The sequence below is a fragment of the Augochlora pura genome, chromosome 5 (genome assembly GCF_028453695.1).
Source record: "Augochlora pura isolate Apur16 chromosome 5, APUR_v2.2.1, whole genome shotgun sequence".
Taxonomy (NCBI): Eukaryota; Metazoa; Arthropoda; class Insecta; order Hymenoptera; family Halictidae; genus Augochlora; species Augochlora pura.
Window position 1 is genome coordinate 315,535 of NC_135776.1, and position 21,722 is coordinate 337,256.

General features: G+C 48.6%; 1 protein-coding gene across 2 annotated transcripts in view; it reads right to left on the reverse strand.

Annotated features, from left to right (window-relative positions):
- Positions 1–21,722, reverse strand: part of LOC144470426 (RNA-binding protein fusilli-like) — a 29,935-nt gene that overhangs the window by 5,255 nt on the left and 2,958 nt on the right. The window contains exons 2-10 of one of the 2 annotated variants that reach the window (XM_078181525.1): positions 14,245–14,439; positions 13,642–13,870; positions 10,170–10,259; positions 8,437–8,491; positions 8,249–8,359; positions 7,544–7,814; positions 7,240–7,455; positions 6,922–7,149; positions 6,604–6,805 (exon numbers count right to left, since the gene is read on the reverse strand). In XM_078181525.1, the coding sequence (XP_078037651.1) occupies positions 6,604–6,805; positions 6,922–7,149; positions 7,240–7,455; positions 7,544–7,814; positions 8,249–8,359; positions 8,437–8,491; positions 10,170–10,259; positions 13,642–13,870; positions 14,245–14,439 (1,597 nt within the window). Of the gene's footprint in view, positions 1–975; positions 6,806–6,921; positions 7,150–7,239; positions 7,456–7,543; positions 7,815–8,248; positions 8,360–8,436; positions 8,492–10,169; positions 10,260–13,641; positions 13,871–14,244; positions 14,440–21,722 lie in introns of those variants that run through there. The other variant, XM_078181524.1, reaches the window with a different exon arrangement.

Sequence of the window (21,722 nt, forward strand, 5' to 3'; positions counted from 1 at the left end):
TCAAGGAGAACCGGTCACGTTCGGTTACAATTGAAATGTTAAGAAAAAAAAATAACAAAAAACAAAGGCAACATAGTCGTTTGAAAGCGGTGTAAACGCGAGCCATCGCAACGAGAGAGACACAACAGAGTACTGATCCGTATAGCCCGGCCGTAAATTAGATGACAATGTGAACTAAATGCTCGGCAACAATGTTAGATCTAATCGCAGGCTTAGCTAGACGCTGTGTTAATGTCGACATAAAAATTGTTAGCTATCCGCGGATCCGTGACCGTTTGTTTGGACGGGGTGGAGGAACTGGAGGAAGATGACGGATCAACCCAACAATCGGGGGAAGGTTTAACATGAAAATAGGCAGTAGGCTGGAAAATACAGCTACAGCAACAAAATAAAAGAGAGAGAGAGAGAGAGAGAGAGAGAGAATGTGTGTTTGTGTGTGTGAGAGAGAGAGAGGTTGAGAGAGCGACAAAGAACCTATAACATGTGAGCAAGAGAAATTGAGACAGAGAGAATTAAAGAGAAAGAGAGAGACTAGAAAAGAGAGACACAGAGATAGTAAGAGAGAGGGAAGCAAGAGTTACGACACAGAAATCTCCAACTTGATCTGTAGACACCAAAGATACCTGCGAGCCCAGTGAAAAAAAAATGTATAGAACGTAACAGGGATACGGTGGTCGTAATTTTCGGACGCCCCATAGGAGATCCCATCCGACGATAGTCGTCTCATCCGTTTCCTCGGGATCTCGATTCTAACCACGAGGTAAAAACACCGTTCCGAAAGGCAGACAGAATGTTCCTGCTATCGAGGGATGTCGAAATATTATCAGCAACAGGAAGAAACAAAACTAAAAATAGAACAACGTTTATCGATCTGCTCGAATAACCGAGATATCGTCGGGAAAATTACCACCACCCAGGCGAGGATAATATAATCAAGGGGTAATAGTCCACCAACCCGGCAAGCAAAAAGATATGTATGTCCACAAGGCACATTTATTAAACATGATCACCATCGAATATAAATCGTCGATATACAGAAAAAAAAGTGTATACAAGGGGTAAAAAAAAAAAGATCAGTAAACATTACTTCTGTACGTGTGTCCGTGTTTTGCGCGTGTAAATATATTGCGTCCGTGTAACATGTATCAGTGTGTCTAAGGTATGCGCGTGTGTGTCAAAGTGTATTTTCTATCAATCCCAGTTGGATGAAACGCAATCGGGGCAGGAGGAAATTTAAAAAAAAAGACATTATCGTATGTATGATTTGAGAGGGAAAAAAAAAAAAAAAAAAACAGAAAAAAGAACAACTAGATAGGCAAAAGGGTGGTTAAGGGGAAAAGTGTCGCACAGAATTGAACCGGTCCCGTTTCACATCGCGGTACGCGAGATCGTTAATTCACTTGCAAAGATTCACTCTCGCCGGGACAGTCGCGATCTGCAGTTGTCGTCGCGGTCCTCTCGGCCCCTTGTCTGACCCGCGATCGACGCACCCTCGAGATTCGATCGAAAGGCTAAACGAGATCAAACGTTCGCGACAGCCTGTGCGGCGGGGGCCCGCGCGAGTGCCTCGAGGGGACGCTCTCGAGCGGGACAAGGGGCCCGTTTCCATTTACCATGCGCGAACAAGTCCCTGACCACGATATACTAAAAAGAAAAGGTGTTCTTCCGATCGACAAATTGAAGATCGCGCCGTCACAGAGCGGTGCCAGCCTCCGAGCAGATATAGCGACAACAACGTAACCGACGAAATCACAGAACCGACGACAATGAGTTAAGAATGTAAATTTGCGAGAGGGACGACACTGTCAGTCACCGAGGTTAGCTGTTCACTATTAATAAAGAGAATAAAATGAAATCAAATCAGATCAAATCGAATAAAATTGAAAATAAAAATGGAGAAAAAAAAAATTAGAGAAACCAGACGACACACATCCCCACGCAATAATAATGGAGGGAGGAGAAAAATGCCACGGCCATCATCGAATGTATCAGCAAATATTTTGGAGTTAGTACGGAGGAGGAGATGCGGTGTACCATCAAATTGCTACTCCGATAATAATCACTCTCCTCCTTTCGTCACCGAGCCACACACACGCGCACACACACTCTTCCCCTTTCTCTCCCTTGATAGCCTGCGGGATACGTGTATAATACGGCTCGTGTGTGTGTGTGAGTGCCCAGCGAAAGCCAATGGCAGGTAGCACACGATCGGACGGTCTTGCGCGACGGTGCGCGAACTTTGGCTAATAGCATTGTGCTTTTATTTTATTTTGTCTTGTTTACTCTTTTTAATATGTTCGCGAACGTACCGTAGCTCGGATGTTCGAGCACCGGCGCATAATCCCGCCCATTCGATGTGTCTCGTTCATCGAGGTAGGCGCGTCTTGCCGTACGGTCCCGCCAGTGATCTGTGACGAAAGTGCAGCGGAGTTCCGTCCACGCGTACACCGACCTATCTTCGCCGATAAACGGAGCTCCGCCGTATTTCGAAGTAAATATCTCGACGCGACGGACGAAGGCGTCGACGATCCACGAACTTACGGAAAAAATGGATCGCGCGACGCCCGCGGTCCAGTCGCGATACATTCGACTCGCGTCCGAAGGACTCACCAATGTACGCCCCAACGCGCAGCACTCTCAAACCGGGCAATTGTTTGCCAAAGAAACAATTTTTCAATCTAAATTTTCATAAAAAAATCTTCTATATCTCGACGTTCAAGCATCAAAGATTTATAAAAGACGGTAGAGTATGATAGATATTAAAATTTCTTTATGACATCACACAAACCTTACAGTTGCAACTTTAAAGTCTATATTAATTTGATCGAATTGAAAGAGACGTTTATAATTTGATTGGCCAAACATTACCGCGTTCTAGAGCACTGCGCAACGGAGGGATGCGAAACGAGGGATCCACGGACCCGACCGTCTGTTATGCTTCGGTACATTTATCACTAGACTGCGGACTTGACGCACTTCTGACACAAAATGAGTAGCACAATTTCAAGCAACAAACAAATAAGCAAATCGTTCTCATTGCACGAGTCTCAAATATCTTACGATCATTGGAAAAAGAAATAAATTCTGACGCGATTTCCGTCCTTTGCGACGAACGCAAACAAATCTTTATCAGGGAGATCCGCAGTCCAATAATCACCGTTATATGGTGTCCGCATATAATTAAGCGGATCCCGCGTCTCGCGTCGCCACCGCGGATCTAGTTTCTAAGATGTCTATTAATGCTAGATGAAGCCGACTCAGGAAGCATAATCCCGACGGTAAATGTATCGGCAGGCATATCCGATTTTCGAGTCGCGTCTGCATGATGGTGGCCGGAGACGGTTGGAGCTTCCGGTTTCGTTGACCGGTTCTCGGAAGTCGCGGCCGCCTCCGTCACTTTTGTAACGACAAAACAGGACCTAGGCTACCAGCTGGAATCGTTCGACGACCGAACATTTCGCTCGAAGAACTCTTTTTGAAAGATTCTCCAACATGGTTGTCCTCGTCGAATTATTGCACTTCTACGAAAGTTGTCGTGTGTCGTCATCGCTACTAGATCGAACATTCGGGAACCGATCGAACGTTTCCGGCTGGTAGAGCGTGTACCAAGGTATACTACTGCTCGACTCTATCTATATGCGATACGCTAATCCCGCATCCTGTCAAACCGAGAGCAGAACTGTAGGTGTGGGTGTGGGTGTACGTGTACGTGTGAGTGTACGTTTGCGGGATCGAGGGATCGGGAGCTGGTGGAAGACGGCTCTGGAGTAGAAGTCTGGAACAGGAGAAAGGATCGTTTCAATAGTCTGGGAGGGGGGGAAGAGACGATCGAGAGATTGGAACGAACGTGTCCAATCCTTTCTCGGATCATCTTCCATCCGGACGATAAACTCGCGTTCGTAAGGACAACGAAGTCCGACGCGCGACGACCGAATACTCGGGCGCCATTCGAGAGCGGGATCGAACGAAACGGAAGACGAAATCGACACAGTCGCGTAATCGTCCGGCAACGGATGACGGTCGACAAAAAGAAAGATTGTTACAGGTACTTGTACGCACGTCCCTCCACAAAACATGCAAATTAGTCATCTCTATACCCGTGGATTTCGGACCGCCGAGGCAACAACGATCGTTCGAACGTTGTTGCCCCGTTGTACGTGTACGAAGTAAAGAGGAGAGACAAACTTGAAGAAGAAAAAAAATAAAAGAGGAGAAGGAAGGAGCACAGGGATACGCGTGGCAAGGAGAAATTGTGATCACCGATAGCACTTCGCTGGTTACGCGATCGCGCCGGAATCGAAACCGATTTTCAAACTCCATCGTCTTGGTTCTCTGACATCGTGGAGGATGTCAGTGCCGAACGCGGGTCTACACAGCCTAGGAAAAGAAGAACGCGGCTGGAAGATCTTCCCGGGCATGGCAGTGTTCGATCGGAACAACATTTAACGAGCTCTTGCCTGTCCACACGCTCGACACCGATTCGTCTTTTATCCGATTTCTCACCAATTATCACAAATTCGAGCCGTGGAGAAGCGTCGCGGGTGAAATGATCCCCCGACACTGATAGGGGAACGTACGGTTACTTAGTAAGTACTTTTTGATAATCGACCGCGACTTGTCGGAGAGTCTCTCAGACCCCAAAGTCGAATCACAATCACGCGTCTGTCGGCGAAACGGAAGGGTTTCTACAAAGTAATGAAAGATGAACTTCGAGCCCTGAATATCCTATTCGTCAAAGTATTACCTGGCTCCTGATCGAGCCTTTCGACGATCTCTGGGTAGAATATAGATCTGTGAAATGGACCGTAAAATTTGTCGATGCCAGGTCGAGTGCCATTACACATCGTCCAAGCTTATCTCCTTTCGTTTCCGTTTGTATATTAAGGCTATGCGTAAAGTAGATGCCGCGTAATTACGGAGAAGCTACCCTCCGTCGGATCGGAGCTTAAAAACTCGTTAACATTGGATGGAATGTCCATTGCTTACTCGCTAATAAAAATATTTCTAGCAAAATATATAAATTGTTCTTATATGTGTACACATACATATGTATAGATAAACATGTGGACATACGTCTTTATATATATGTATATGTATACATATATAGGTGTGTATGTTTCTGTATCTACACTCAGATACTTTGTATATTTATATATAAATTTATATGTATATATTTACATATGCATATAAATCGCGCAACGACCTCCGAAAAAGAAATCTAAAAGAGGAAGAGACCCCCTCGTTCGAGTTTCAAGGCACTTTGTTGCGCATCGCGACGATAAGGCGAGGCAACAAAAAGAAGACAACGAATTTTCGGTCGTCGGAGAACCTTTGGAAACCAGAAAGGAAAAAATATATATATATATAAGAATATAACACGTAAGACACTCTAAGTACTGTTGCTCGTCGATAAGTATCAAAATGGAAAACGAGTATGAGAAAAGAGCAACCGGCGCTCGCGACTACATCGCCTGACAGACAGTTCTACGTATAATTGCATGTAATTAAAATTTTCCAACTTCTAAAGAGACAAATAATGCTCTAGAAAAAGAATCGGTGAGACCGACAGAGGCGTTTGTCAGCGATAAAGTCGACCGAGTCACCGTGCACTTTCCAGTCGCGGTAGGAGAGAGTTCAAAACCTCTTAAACGACAGTATCATGCGGAATGTCTTTAGATAACTACAATGAGTAAAGTTATGTACCGCAAAAACGTATCTATTCTCTGAACATGTTGAACTGCCTGGCTATACGAAACGGGAGACGTTCGACAAACGTCTATTTTTTCGGAGAGAAAGAAATTCTGAAGAAACTAGTCCCGTCAGAGAAAAGAGCCGATCTAGGCGACATTGAACAATATGTATAACGTTAGTATATAAATGAGCACGCGTTCGACGGCTAAGATTTCGGGTGCGATTGGTATCCGCGGATCGATCAAAGCTGCGGATAAAATTGAGCAGGATAAGGCAAGCCCGGCGCGGTGGCCGGTGTTTGGGCAAACGCGGTCGCGGGTGTGTGCCAGGTGGCCCGTTTCGCGACAGTGCCAGGTGAATCCGGTGGGAATGCAGACTCCCAAGTGCGTTTTAGACCCATGATAGCGGCATGATTGATGGGTGCCGCTTGGACGATGGGCGTCAGGAGACTGTGAGGCGTCGGAGCCCTCAGTATTGGGATTCTGGATGGGACATTGAACAAGAGGAACGGCGTGTGCGTCGGCGGTTGAGCGTGGAGTGCGGCCGCGGCCGCGGCGGCGGCTGCTGCGGCCGGGGGAGTCATCGCGTACGCTGGGATTTGATGCTGAGGATTTGGTCCGGGCAAGGCCAGTGTTTTAGTCGTAACCGACGATGTCGGAGACGGAGTGGTGGATGTGGGCGGCGGATTCGAGGCCAAGGCCATCAGCCAAAAGTCCTGATTTCGAATCGCCTGCGCCTGAGCCTGGGCTTGAGCTTGCGCCTGTGCTTGCGCCTGAGCCTGTACTAACGCGTGAATGTCCCACAAGGGAGGCTGCGCCGTCGGCACCGGCACCGGCACCGGCGTCGGCGGTGGTGGATGCGGGTGCGGATGCGGATGCGTCAATGTCGCGGGAGTTTGTGTGGTCAACGTACCGGGTGATAGCAGAGCCTTGGTCGACGGCGGCGTTACCGCGCCTGTCAATACCAGATTCATATCGTCCCCGCTGCACTGGAACACTTCGATGTATCGTTGCTTCTTCCCATAGATCATGTACCGGTGATGTCGCTGCGACGCGCACGCGAACGCCGAGCTCTCGCTGTCCATCTGGATGAACGCCTCGCCGGAAGGCTGACCCTGAAAACCAGATCTATTAGTCGACTCGTCTTCTGCACAGCATCGAAAAACGTTTCACCAGCCCTGAGTGTATGTTATGAAACACTGTCGGTACAGAGGTACATGCATCCACTCACTTGAGCATTGTATACCATATGAACACCTTGGTAGACGATATTTTTTGAATGTTCACCCATGAACTCTAGAATGTGCTCAACCAGAGCCTCGTAAGGAAGGCCGCGCAACCGCACGCAATCCTTGCGCGTGCCAGACGTGATGATATGCTGAGGAAGAATAGGAGGAAGCTGCGGAATCGGCGGGGTTGGTAGCACCACCTGTTTCGGGTCGATCGCCCTGTTCAGAACCTAGAATCGATATGCAAATCAACAGTTATTTTCGCTTCTGTCCGGGCTCTTGATTCACTCTACCCGCATCGTTCGAACCGACGCACACACCTGTTGAACCTCCGCGATTGTGCTTCGAAACAGCTCGATATACCGGGTACCGATGCAATCTCTGTGCTTGCTTAGAGCCTTCACGGCATCCTCTTCTTTCGCAAACAAAACGAACGCGTCGCCGGTCGCTCTGCCGTCGGGTTTTTTCACAAACAGCACTCCGTCTTCGCCATCCAAGACGTGGCATGGCTTTTGTCCGGACAAGAAGAAGTCGAGCTGTGAAAAAGAATCGTGAATCAGTCAAAGATAGAAGAGATAACCACAAGCAAATATTTCATCCACAAGGTATTAACTTTCGACTCACCACTTGCTTGGCGACGCAATCGTACGGCAGGCCTCTCATTCTGACAATGACCTGAGCTCCCCTGGATAAAAATGCGTGAGCTTCTCCGCTCGTGCCGCCAGCGACGCCGACAAAGTCCTCCCCGGAAGCCTTGTACACCTCGATGTACCGTCCTCCCATATGGTGTTTATGTCTCTTCAACGCCATGTCTCTGTGTTCTTTGTTAACGAATCGGATCAACGCTTCACCGTTCCGTCTTCCCATAGGACTCAAACACAACGCTACACCGCCCCTGGAATGCAACAGAACGTTTCAATCGAATGGGAAACACCGCCGTGCGCGCTTCTGGGGATCGTTAAACGACGGATAATCGAAACGAGAGTTACAACCACAACGACCATGGGAGTCGTTACATTATACAGCGAGATCCGTGACCCAAGATTGCGCTTATCATTGCATAAGACATAAACAAGCGAATCTTTTTCGAAAAGATTGTTTACTAATTCTCGGCCAGGGTAAACAACGCAAGCATCTCGTTAAACTTCGCGGCGTTCGCACATCAGGATTCGGCTATGCTAGCAAGGCGGGGGTGGTGACTATTTACACGACAAATATGGATGTTTACCTTTTTGAAACGGATCCCAGTAGCTTGTACACAAATACAGTTGTTACAATTAAATCTTCGATAACGATAACACGGCACAGCCGCGAACAAGTTCTACTTACTTGGCAACATTTAGGCCACGAAAAAATTTTGCTATGTCCTGGTCGGACGATTGCCAAGGTAGACCACGTGCTCTCACTACACAGCCGTTATCCACTTCTTCATCTTTTGAGCTGCAAAGAGAATCGGCCGATTATTATCTCGCAGATCGATTTCGAGTGATTTCAAATTGATCGATAATAAAACTCACCATATACCAGGTTCTAAAACAATGTTAACTACTTCGGGGGTTTGAAAGACGTGACCTACAACAAAAACATCCCAGTATTAATAGTATGGACAGAGATTCCTCGCGAACAATTTTCGCTCGTCTTTCGTTCGATCCTCCCGTTCGAATCGATTCTCCCGCGAAAAGTAACGGTCGTTCCGGTGTATCTCGACTGTGACCGCTTACGCGTTTCCGGTGTAACCGTATACACCCGGTGGTTTCACTCGAATTTCTCGCGACCAAGCGAATTGTAGACGATTTGCCAACTCGTCGCGAAACTCGCGTGTCCTTATACCTTCCGCGGGATCGCGTGGCAGTTGCGTTGCGCGCCACTTATTTTCGCTACACGGCGTCGATGCCGAAAAAAAAGTATAACGAGGCAACATTTAAATTTATCTCGCGTTATCAGATATATTTTATCGGCGGATTAAGAGCGAAAGTAAAACGAAAATCTATCTGGCGTCGACCGTTGCGTCGGCCGGGTTTGAAAACGATGCGCGAGGATGAGCACCGCTGTGATAAGAAGTACATTATGGCCGTCGCTGCTTATAACGTTACACAGCTTGACCCACGACTCATAAACCATGAACACGCATAAGAGACCAATGCGCGGACCCGAGACGTGTCGCCCGTCGTCCTCTCTTTTCTCCCGTTCCGTTCTCTTGTTCCGGCCCTATTCTTTCGTCGATTCGCCTTTCGTTATTCGCGTGCGATAAACGGCAAAGATTCGTATCATCCCGGCGAAAAATGCTCCGCGGAACAGTTAACGTTATCCATACAAGAAAACCGGCTTTCGATCGGACCTGTTCGAACGCGTTCGAATGTTTAGGATATTACGAAAATATTCCAACGGATCGTTAGCATATCCCGTTCGATTACTTTGTCTCGTAAAATGAAATACTTAAAAAGAAATCCGACGATCGAATTAGTCGGGTATCGATACAACATTGTCTGCTTCACTCGACAGACGATTCGAAAAATATTCGAATGCCCCGTACAATGTGCAGAGTGCGAGCTGTAGCTTCCACGAAAAATGTTGCCTTGAAGAGAGTCACGTGACTCGTCGTGCTACGGCTGAAAAAGGACAGATTCATAGTCCATCCACGTGCCGGTCGCGGAGAGCGAAGAAGCTTTACGGACACGGGAGTGAATAATCTAACTTCGGATTCCGTATTCGTACGTTTTACCGTTCGTGCAACAATTTTCAAACAAAACTGTGGAAGCCACGTTGCATAGAATACAGACTGTGGCGCGCAGGTGAAAAGTTATCCATTTACGATCGAAGCGAATCGCCGAACTTACAGTCAGTCACGAAAGTCTTGGTACACCCCTTAAAATTATTATTCCAAATTTACTAGATCTACTCCTTCATATTTTAGTGTACGAACACCTTTGGGACATACATTTTTTTAGAAAAATCATTTTAGGGGGTGTACGAAGACTTTCGTGACAGACTGTATTTTCGTTACACGCGAATCCCGTATTAGCAATGGACCTTAATCTTTCGACAACCGGGCCAGTCGTTTTCTTCTCCAACACACGCCAGAATTTTTTAATTACAAAAGACTCTTGCTATCGGTCGCACGACGTAGATTAGATATCAATTCCTTTTTTTCTTTTCTCTCGCTCGCACTCTTCTCGTTTTCATCACACAGCGTCATTATCACGAAGGAAGATCGTGAATGTATCCATCCCGTTCTCGAAAAGACACCTACCATCTTTAATCATTCTCTGTATCACGCTGATCATGTCCTGCATCTCCTTCACGTGATAATCGTTCTCCGTATCCGACGGCAAACCAAAATCTGATCGTCGCTGGTCAAGGATAAACAAGTGTGTTCGTAAAGCGATCGACGATACCGTGACGAAATAATATTCGATGCCCGGAGATTCTGATAATCGATGAGAATCTTTTACATAAGCGGGCAAGGTGTACCGTGATATCGAACGAGTCTCTAAACATTATCGAGCTCGTTATCGATTCCATGAACATCGATGCTGAAAATTGATCCGGATTCATGGCCCAATCAGAAATTTTATCTCGCCTAGCTGCTAGTTCGAATCAAACGATGATGAGCCGATCGAAATAATTCGCGTGTCGAAAGAAATTGCGCGCGATAAGTCTGCTGAACGTGCAGAAAAATTGTCAAGATGAATGCCAGCTACGCATCAAGGATGAGTAGCTGGAATACCAAGAAATCGAACGAACTTGCTGCGCGCGTAATTATCCGTATATCTCGTTCGGACTGTTACCAATATCTCCGCCGCCAGGTTGACCTTTAAACTGTGTTCCGCGCGTGATAAGACTGCGTTGTCCACTCGTTGGGTCTTTCTTAAGTCAACTTCGATTGATATTCGTGCCGCGAACATTTCAATTTCGCCCAATTTCAATTCTACCCTCGGAATCCTCTCCTGCACTCCGCCAAAATCTCGAAACATTGCACTTTTCCCGTGAACCCTGTCCACGATATTTAAATACTTCCCATAGACGTACAGTGGACTATTATTGTTCGGACAACGACAATGGAAACAGGCTCCGCTAGGAAAATACAAAATACATTTATAGACATTGCCAATATCTCGATAAAGCACAGTTACGGCGTACATTGTATTTGAAAGAATTTCCATTCGAAACTGTCTGCTGGTAATTTGGTTACGAAAGGAGGAACTGAGAACCGCTACTTTAAAAATACCGTTTGGGAAAGTGGCATTATTGTATCATGTATGCATTATTCCCGGTTTGTTTACAATAACCGGGGACATTAACCCTTTATAGGACAGAAAGATTGATACGCGACAAGCATTTATGTAGCCGCTGAGAACACGGTTAATTAAGACGCTAAGAAGGATTAATTGATATTCCATCTTTTCGTCTTAGTCGTGTGCCATGGGTGCACCGGTCAATGGTAACAGACCGACGGGGAGGGGAGCAGGGAGGGTTCAAATTGAATACGAAACTAGAGATTATAGGCCCCGAACAACCACGAGGCAAATCGGGAACTCGACTCGGCATTGGCGTCGATCGATATTCAACGCGTGTTGTATCACAGCGGCCACAGGTGGTTTCGTTTTGTTCACGGCAAATATGATACACACGCGTCGGGGATCGAACGATTATAATACCATATTCTCGACGCGAGAAGTCTGATGTCGCGGTTGGATTTAATCCACGGACAGGTAGCCATTTGCATTCGCGCTAGAGAACGTTTCCTCTTTCGGATGAAATCTCACCCACGGTACACGCACGTTCCATGCAAATGCGAGGATTCAAAAGGTAACGGAGACTGCGTGGACGTTGTCGACGAACGAGTTTGCTCTCTCGACACCTTACCGAGGAAATATTTGTTTGGAGACGATCGTCCTCGCTGTCGCGGCTCACTTTCAGAACCCCTAAACAGGACCACGTCAAGCCGCCCCTGACCCGTTGACACTCGACACTCGAACGGCACTTGGAATTCCGTTCGAATTCGGCCGTTTCCACCAGTTTTCAACGAGGCTCGAAAGTTGCTCTTCCCGCGGGTTACGCAAAGAGAGAAATAAGTCGGGTCGCGTGTCTCCAGAGGTGTGCACCTCTGGAAAGGTTAAGATTCCAGGTGGAAAAGTCGTTTGAAATCTTTGCGCGGCAACGTACACGCGAACGACGGCTCCGCGATGATAACACGTATGCAAAACAGTTGAAACACAAAGGATCGTCGCGGAGCATCGGCCACGACCGGGAAATATTTCCAGTACGAGCGTGTAGCACCGCCTGCCGATCAATTACACCATGTGTGTATGCGGTAACACCAAAATAATATCACGACGACGGAGATTTTTCCAAGAAGGTTACGGGAAGAAAGCCGTTCGCGTGGAAAATCGAACGGAATCGTGCCCTTCGAACGCTTGCGCGTACGTGGTCGAAACGAGAATACGAAAATATGAACATACCTCCGTTCAAGTTGGAATCTGCGCGGCGTTCGAGGTAACGCTGAGAACGCAGGGTGGTTCTCTCGCCGTCCGTTGACGACGAACGTTGTGGAAAGGAACAAAATAGTCGCACAGAGCTCACTCCGGTCCTCGTACTGGGAAACAGACTCGTAAAGGCACGTGACGCGAGTCGGGTCGACGTCGATGTACACGATGTCGCGTACTACTGCGGCGGGAGCGTAATTAACGTGACACGCACACCCTCGGCTCTCGACTCGTCTGCAGACTGACTTTGGATTGTTTGATACGTTGGGATTCGACTTCTGTCGCGCCGCCTAACGGCCGCGCGCGCCTTGGAATTCTCGGTCGGGGCATAGTCGTCGCAACAGCAGACGGCCTTAAGGCGGCCGCGTGCTATCAAAAACCGAAGCTTCGACTTTGATCGGTCGAAACGTAACCCGGCGACGGAGATCCGGCCAAGGGGACGCCGAAAACAGCCACGTTAACAACGACGCGCGCACGCAACGATATTCATCGAATTATTAATCGCGGTACGGTCCTCGTCTTTCCGACGGATTTTTCGGGATCGAGAAACAACGGTATCCACAGGGGGCCCCTCGAGCGGTTTGTCCCTCTAGTACTGTATTCCGGGTGCAGAGGGCACGCGTACCGATGTTTATGGTCGGGGGTGAGACGAGAGTGGGGGCAACGTAGATCGGGCGGAGAAGATCCCTGAATTGACAATCCTATTGTTATGATTCTTTTTATGTTCCCTCCAGTCGAAAAAATGACCCTTCGAGCGACCATCGTCAGCTTCACGTGTACGCGAAGTAACTTATTAAACCTTTGGAGTCGGAGACAGTCCGAAATAATAACGTACGCATCGTTTCTGTTTAACGTACTCGTTCTAGAGTCGGTAGTTTTTTTTTTTTAATACGGAAATTATCAGAAATTAAAACGGTCAAACAATAGTAATTAGTAGACTGCTGATTTATGACATTTACGTATTAGAATTGTATAGTTGCAAGTTAAGACAATAAAATGATTAAGAGAACTCAAAGCTATATTATTTTGACTCCGATAAAACTATTCAAGAAATGCAATTCATGCAGACTATTTTTATCTTTCTGCAGAAAAATCCACAGACTAGTAATTATACTCTGGGTCTCGACAGACCCGAGCATCGCTGTGTTAATGTCGTAAACGATTGCTCGCGTTCCCTTAAAAATTGTTAGTTGTGCACGCGCTCGAAAGCCGAAGCCGAGACTCGTAAAAGGATACATTCCAACATCTCCTGTATTCCAAAGGTCGAGAGCTCCCCGTGGGTGGAATAACAGGCGACGAATTCTTTGCGGAGATCGTGGAACTGGTTGTAGTGTTCCGGCAGCTCGATGTCTTTGTTGCAGGCTTCTGGGTGGAGGCATTGTCTCAGAGGCGCTTGTCCGTCCACGACGAATCGCGGCGAAGAACCGGACGTCACGCAGGACATCGACGACCACCATGCCTCGAACTTTCGTCAAAAATTGTAATCTTTATAGGTCACTTCCTGTTCAAACTTTGAATTATTTGTACGGCCCAAAACGCGACCTTACCGCTGACCAGTTAGGCTACACCGTGGGGCTACCCCCGATGGGACACAGACGTTCGTTTTAACTCGCTGCGTAATTAGCGATGCATATTCCAAACAATATTATACGATCGCTATACGTGATACTTTTTCATTTGAACAAACTTTTTTATAGTTTATTTTGCAGAACTATGAGACGTCAAACTGACGTATGCCGTCAGGGGACACTCGTTTACAAATGAGGAAATAAATGAAGAAATAAATATAGAAATGGGTGAAGAAATAAATAGAGAAAAGAACGTGCTTATAGCGATTACCTGCTCGATGACCTGCTCGAGGGGGATTCCGTATTCCCGAACTGCTTTCTCGGTTAACGCTGGCGCGTGAGCCAGCGCCGCTTCGCTGATGACGCCGCTACTTCCGGCGACCGCCGGATTGTCGCTGCCAGTGCCAGGCGTGCAGCTCTCGTCCATTACCATGGGCCGTACGATAGACTGTTGCCTTCCCAGCACCTGTAATCATCGAAATAAATGGTCAGAAAACGTTCGAACTGATCCGGGAGACGAGGTTCGATCGTGCCACCTCGCAAACATCATTCCGAGGCTTCGGGCAGCCGGTAACGGTTCACATACGGCCGGTAATCGGCTCGCGCCGCGCACCCTACAACCGCGCCGACATCCCAGTCGACGTGGTTGCGCGCCCACAGGGGCAACAGGGGCAAAGCGCACGGAACTCGCGCGTTCATTTCGAACGTATTCGTAGACCATTGCCCGTCGCTTTGCAGCCAATTTACGGAAATTGATATCGTCGAATGAATACACAATACGTCCATTGTATGCAGTAAACGTAGTTTAATTAAAAAATGTAAAAGGGTCTCGCACATAATCCGATTCCAGGATCGCATACCGCGTTCGAGTAGTGTGTAATCACGATGATCTGAATCGCGAGGGACACATGGACGGTCTCTTATTGCTGTCGTGTGCGCGCGCGCACGCTAGACGATGTCGTGCAAGAAACGTTAATAAGCAGGTTCCCTGACGCGGGGTTAACGGATCAAGGTAGTTCAGTAGAGACGAGAGTGCCACCTGCGACGGACTTGAATTATCTTTGGCAACGTGTCGATAAAGTCTCGTGGCGTAACTCGCGGCGTACACACACACACACACACACACACCCGGGACAGTCGGCGCTCCATTACGTAAATTCCGAATGATTGCTCGACAATTTAGCCATGATACTGTTTTGATAACAGTCGAGCGCGCACGAGCCTGTTCGACGATACGTCGCGCGCGGCGTCGTGACACGAAAGGACGCCGAATTTTTCTTCCGGTTTCGAGACCAACGGAATCGTAAAACGATTATCACGGAAACGTGTGCCGAGAGTCGACGGTTTTAGTCGACGTTCCTGGAAAATTGCGGACCGATTGAACGCGCGCTTCGACCGTCGCGGCAACAATCTGGCAACGCGTTACGCGGCGATATTGAAGCGTATCGTTGAATAAAATTTCATCGGAGAAATATCGCGTTGCTAGAATTCGAGAAATCGACAACGAGTCGGGCGTAGAAACGAATTTCCAAATTCGAGAAAATAATTCCGCCGCTTACGTACCGGTGACACGACACAGGTCGAGGTGTTAAATTACCGTGCAGACTGCCAAACGATAATTAAGTACTGCCAAAGGAAATAAAACGTAGCGAACGCTAAGTGACCGTGCACGAACGATACAGGAAAGACAGAGGAACGTTAACGAAGTTTTTCTTCTATTTTACTTTCGATCTAATATAAAGGAGTCTACGGCAGGCGTACCGCGTTTCCGTTTCAGTTCCATGCCTGTAAGTGGCACTGTAAAAACGCGAATTTACATAACGATCGCCGATTTAATAGCAACGGAAGCGGAACGTGCAACTTTATGATTATAATGGCCGAACCGGACATTGCTAGTTGCAAATAAAATTGGTCGGAGCTCGAACTAACACCGTTCGTTGTCGCTCGGAAGCAGAACCTGTCCCTTCGATCGGGCTTCCGCTAACCCGACAACGACAGAAATCGCGGAGTACAGAAATCATTACATTAATTTTCGTGCAACGTCCGAGAAATCGTTGCGCGTCTTGCGGAACTGTTATTATGACTAGACTAAATTATCTAAATTAAATAAACCATATAATAGTTATACTTTAAATAGTATGAATTTTACTAGAATGTTGCAAAGAAGATTGGAAGACTGCAAAGGGTTAATATACCCGGCGAAGTAGGAAATACTGTAACAGACTGTTAAAAACTCTTGGCCGTCTGTTCATTGTTCCGTTACTTCACCTGCTCCTTTTTCTCGTAAACGCATAAAGATTGGCCGCATAATTGCGGGCATCGTCTCGAGTTTCCTACCGAGAAACGGTCCACGGCGCCGAAGAAATAATACCGGAGTCCCTCCGGCTGGCAAACGATCGTCGATACCTGTCCGCGGGTCACTCGGACATCGTCCACGGAGTAAGGACGGGCGGCATGTCGTAAAGCTCTGCCGTGATCGCCCGCTAGGTGGGCGGAGGTGCGACCGAAAGAGCGTCGTAAATTTCCAGGGGGTAGTTCGACCGATTCTCGATCCTCGGAAAGGCGAGGATCGAGAAAGATCGAGGCGGGAGACCGCGCAGTCCGTGTCCGAACCGAAAAAGATCCTTCATCGTCGCCGTCGTCGCCGTCGTCGTCGTTGCCTTCGACATCGTCCGTCCATATTTACTTGAGCTCGTACTTGTGCATATTCATCGAAGAAAACCATTTCGGGCACGGAAGTTTACGCGTGTCGCAGGAAGCGGGTAATCGTTCGCCGTTGCCCGATAAAAAGCCGGACAAAGAAATTGTAGAGCAGGGGGCGCACGAGGAGGGATTAAAATAGTGCGCGGCGGCCACGAAAGTCGTCGGCAAGACGAGCCGGAATGTAAAACGACGAGCTCATAAATTGCAAATCGAAGTCGGACGCAAACACGGGACACGACCAATGGCCAGGAGAACGAGGACTTCCGCGGCGTGCCGAGGAGAGCGGGCCGCGGTAATGCACGGAAGAGGGCAAAGGTCGCGAGTTACGTATCTTGCTCGGTCGCCCTCGTCGAGGACGTCGACAACGACGACGACGACGACGAACGGATAACGCGATCGACGCTACGCTACGTCCAATGTTACAAACTCCTCTGCGATATCCTGAAATTTCGCATTTTTTCACGCTTTTGGCTCTTAGCGTCAGCCGAGAGAGCTCGCCTCTCATTGTCCGATGTTTCCCGTTCATAACTCGTCAACGATTCCTCGTAGACGATTAGTGCAAAGGAGAAAGTCGGTAGAACCGCGCGCTTACCCAAAGCGAACTATGCTCTCGCTCGCGACGTTCTACGGCGAACCGCCGCGGCGCGGAGATGGATGCATGGTTTTTATCGATGGGCTCCCGTATGCGGCCCGCTCCGATACCTTGAAAGTTCATCGTGCCAGTTTCCGCAAGAACTAGAAACAGCTACGTAGTTATGCGTTCCCTTTTTTTTCTTCTCTTTGCGACGATGCAAAAACCTCGCTCAGGATTGCGTCCGTAGTCTCGAGATTTTTCTCGTCGAGAAAACGACGTTCTATACGGTCTGCTGGAATTCTGACGTCGTTAGTTAAATCGTCCCGACCAGCGTCGTCGACGCGGTATAATTTTACGACTCTTCCGTTTTTATTTCAACGTCGAACACCTACCGTGGTGTCGGTCAAGGTACTACCGCTTCCAAATTTCTCGCTGCGATCAAAATAGCAACAAGTCTGGATGACTCGGATCCGGTGATTTTTATGAAGCAACGCGCGTCGGTTGGTTCGGTGTCAAGTGAAAAAAAAGAAGCTAAAAGTTCTGCAAACATCGTGTCACGTGTTGCAATTCGAAACGATTAGATTTAAGAAATTAATTCGAACTATCCTGGAAAGCGGCAAATTAACAGTCAAGGCCGGCAATATTAACCCGGCCTTACGCGTCGCGGGTCCGCCGCAAGGAATTTCTAAAGAATCCCGGGTCCGGCGAAACGGTTCGGTGAAATATCAATTTGCGAGGCTCCATCCGGCTCTTTGATTTCCGTCCCCGAGGCTCGATTCGGTGCATCATGGGCGCAGCGATTTCAAAGCCCGTTGCTCGCGTCGCGACGGCATCCTGAAATCCTTTTCCCACCGAATACATTAAATCCTAGCGGTATCCGAGCCGGCGCGATAGAGGACGGGTGAGCCGCACAAAGAGGGGTGGGGCAGGGGGAGGCACGACGAAAAAGAAAAGACTCCGAATGGACGGGGGAAGGCCGGCATGGGGCGGCCGGACGCGAATAATAGACTGCGCGCGTAATAATCCGAGGCTGCCGAGGAAACCGAAGAAGATGGAAAAGAGGAGCGGAAAGAGAACGAGCCGAGTAATTGGACGGTCGACGTGCGTTACCGTGTCCGCGCCGTGTTTGCGGAACAAAGTGGACGTTCCCGCAAATATTGACTCGTTTCCCCGACGGAATAACATGGCGGCGCGATCGCGAACGTCGCGGACTTCTCCTAGTCGAAAATCGGAGCTTCCGCCACACGACTTGGTCGCGTTTGCACGCTTCTACGAAGCTTTAGTTTTTAATTGCGTGGGAGTCGTCGAGCCGCAGCTCGCCCGCGGCCATTTTACTGGAGGTCCCCGCCCGTAGGAGGCGTCGAGAGCGACGGGGCGTCGAAGCTCGTATTCCCTGCGATTCGGTCGAACCCCGGGGCACGTTTCTCCTTTCGCCGCCGATTTCTCACGCGCATGTGTCTCCAGATGCGACCCTGTCGTCACCGAAATTATTTCACCGTTCCTTCGAAGCTCGAGGCTCGATGCTTTCATTCAATCTCCTGTATTTTATTCCGCTCTACTTCACTTTATTCCCGTCTTTTATTTCTCCCACTTTATTTCATTTGATTTTGTTCCCTCGTTTCATTTTATCTGTTTTATTTTATTGCATGGTGTGGGTTGTACAAAAAGATAGGCCACTCGTGATCCGTAAGGAGATCGAAAAGTTCTTTCCCGACACTCGAAAAAATATTGAGATCATCGGTAGCAGTCTGTAGAAGAAAAGTGTTTATTTCGCAAGTTTCTATGTTCTAACTCGTACCAAAGTGATTACTAGCCAGCTTGTGTTCGAAACAGTTTTCTACCTGGTCGTAGGAAACGTCTGAAAAATCGTGGTTTGTTTTGAAACTGGATACGAGCGGTCAGCGACGAGCGAGCACACCGTTTCGCTGCTTACCCAGGTGTCAAAATACCGATGCCATCTATTTGTTCAAATTATTCTGCACGCCAGGTTTGCAAGAGTTCGCCGCGGCCTCGCAGCCTTCGATTGTTACTTATACGACGCGCTGCTTGCAAACGGCTGAAGAAATTATAGAAATTTTACTAGGAATTCGCTGCAGCCGATATACAAAAAATCATGCTTGAAATATAATGCCTGATATTCTATATAAACGGTGTGTAAAAAGTTCCAATTCGCTTTGGATATCGTAACGTCGCATTTCAATGGGCGTTAAATTTGAGAGATCGAATTTTAGCCAGAGAAAGCGGGTTTCCGGGCCGCACCGTGTGGACCGTCGGACACCTGAGCCGCGTGATCCGATTAAAAGGTGACGACGAACGACGATGCAATTTGTCCACCCTTCTACCCCAAACCGAAGGAGACCGCGGCCGAAAACTGAGAGCTCTCTCCGCAGGGCGCCGATGCGACAAAGGGTGCGCACCCCTCCGACTCTTGAGCAACTTCGGTGGCTCGTAATTCTTTGATACCGGCTCCTCTTCTGGTTCGAGAGAGGATGCCACCAAACGCGAAGACAAAAGCGATGGCAAAAGAGAAGGCAAACGCTTGACGTAGGGTCGCGGCGACGGCCATGTTTCTCGGCCGACGGGACCGCAGAAGCGTTTCGTATCCGGAATTCATTTTCTCCGGCGGCAATTCTCCGTCCTCGGAAATTACTGGCATTATCCGCTCTCGTCGTCGATCCCCGTTTTTCCGCGGTTCGGCGCGACCGAAGCCGCGCCACGTCGCTCGCCGTTTCTCGCGACTTCGACCGCGCGCGGTCTTTTGCTTTCCACGAGTCAACGTCCGTGGTTTTCGCACGCCGAGGAACGTGGATACGCGGAGAGATCTGCGTCGTGCGGAGAAAGAAAACCGGTTGCAATTTGCGTGGCCATTTTCGCAAAATCACCTCGCCGGTTGCTACACCGTGCCGTACTAACAACCACGATCTGGGGAAACGCGTGGCGATAACAACGTAGAGAGACATCGTAGACCGTTGATGTTGTATTTATTTCTGGCGCACGTAGACACCGAATCTACTTTATCAATTTTTATCTCGCTGCTCGATTCGCGTATAACGCAGCTTCCAGAAGGGAAACTCGCGGCGAGACCAAACAACGAATAGAAACGCATTTTCTTTAGAAGGAGTCCGAACGGTATCCGGGAGAGCCAGCGTTCCGTCCGATATTCCGCCGCGAATCTCGTTCATTTCATTATTATCGCAGGGAATTAAAAGTGAAAGCGTTCGGTCGTTCCCAGCGATCGGATCTGTTCCAACGAAAACGAGGAAACGGGAAAATCCGAAGGGAAGGAGCTTCCATGATTTTCCACTCGACGGAACCGGCAAACTGGAAACTTTCGTTAACGCTTCCTGTTTACCTTCCGCGATGCGCATCGATTTTGCCCATAAATTTTCATCGCGTTACAGACCCCAGGCGAACAATCGCGTACATTTTTATTGAATTTCTATACATGGTAATGGGAGGTGGACAAGAGTTTTGTATTCCGCATTAAGAGGTCCGCGCGGTCTGGTGCAAATGTCAGGGTTCGATCGAGTGTGACTGTCACCGGTCGGATCGGCCAGGGATCAATTGACATATTTCTAGTTAAAGTTATTCGGAGACTGGCTACGGTAGGTGAGAACGACGTGGAAGAGAGTACCCCGGTTGTATCGGCGCGATTTCCACGAGATCCTCGCGAGGCGAGAGGAGAGCTCGCCGACGCGGCTCGACTCGGCGGCTCGACTCGGCGGCCATTGTCCCCGATCGGGCTCGATCGGAGATAGTCAGGTATGTGACTCGAGGGGGAAAAGGAAACGACCGTCCAGCTGGAACTCGGGCGCACTCGTGCAAGGCGATTCACAACAAAGAATAAAGAGAAGCCTGGGGGGACGCACCTGTTGCCGCGGCGGACGCTGCGCGATTTAAAGAAACGCGGTAGGAGAACGTCGAGGAGAAAATTCGTATTGTCGCGCGCGCGCGCGCGCGCGGACCTGCCCCGGTATCTTGGAACAACGTAGGACAGCATTTTAGAAACACAGAAATCCGACGGCGAGAGAATCTTTGTTTGCTCGGCCAGAGACAATTCGAGTCCTCTCGCCGCAATTTCACCGGGACTTCCGGGTGAATGCTAGGAGACGTCCTTCTAGAAATGATTTCAGCGAACGCGGTTTTGCTGCCTGTTTGTTTGTCCAGCGTGCGGCCGTACGTAAACGCGTCGGTCCCCCACGATAAGAGTGTCTTCAAGGCTGAGAACCTTCTCCGAAGACACGTCCGAGTCCTTGGAGGATATTGCTGGGTAGCTTATAATTCCCGGTAGATTATACTTTCTGCTAATGACCGGTTGCGGGGTCTAACGCGAGGACTCTGTTCGTAGGTGCGCACGCGAAAACCGAGCGGACAACTCCGGTCGCGTTTACACGAGTATTATTCCGATACAACGAGCGTGTCCCGGGAAAGCGAGATCGCGTCAAAAACTTCATCGAATATGGATTACGCTC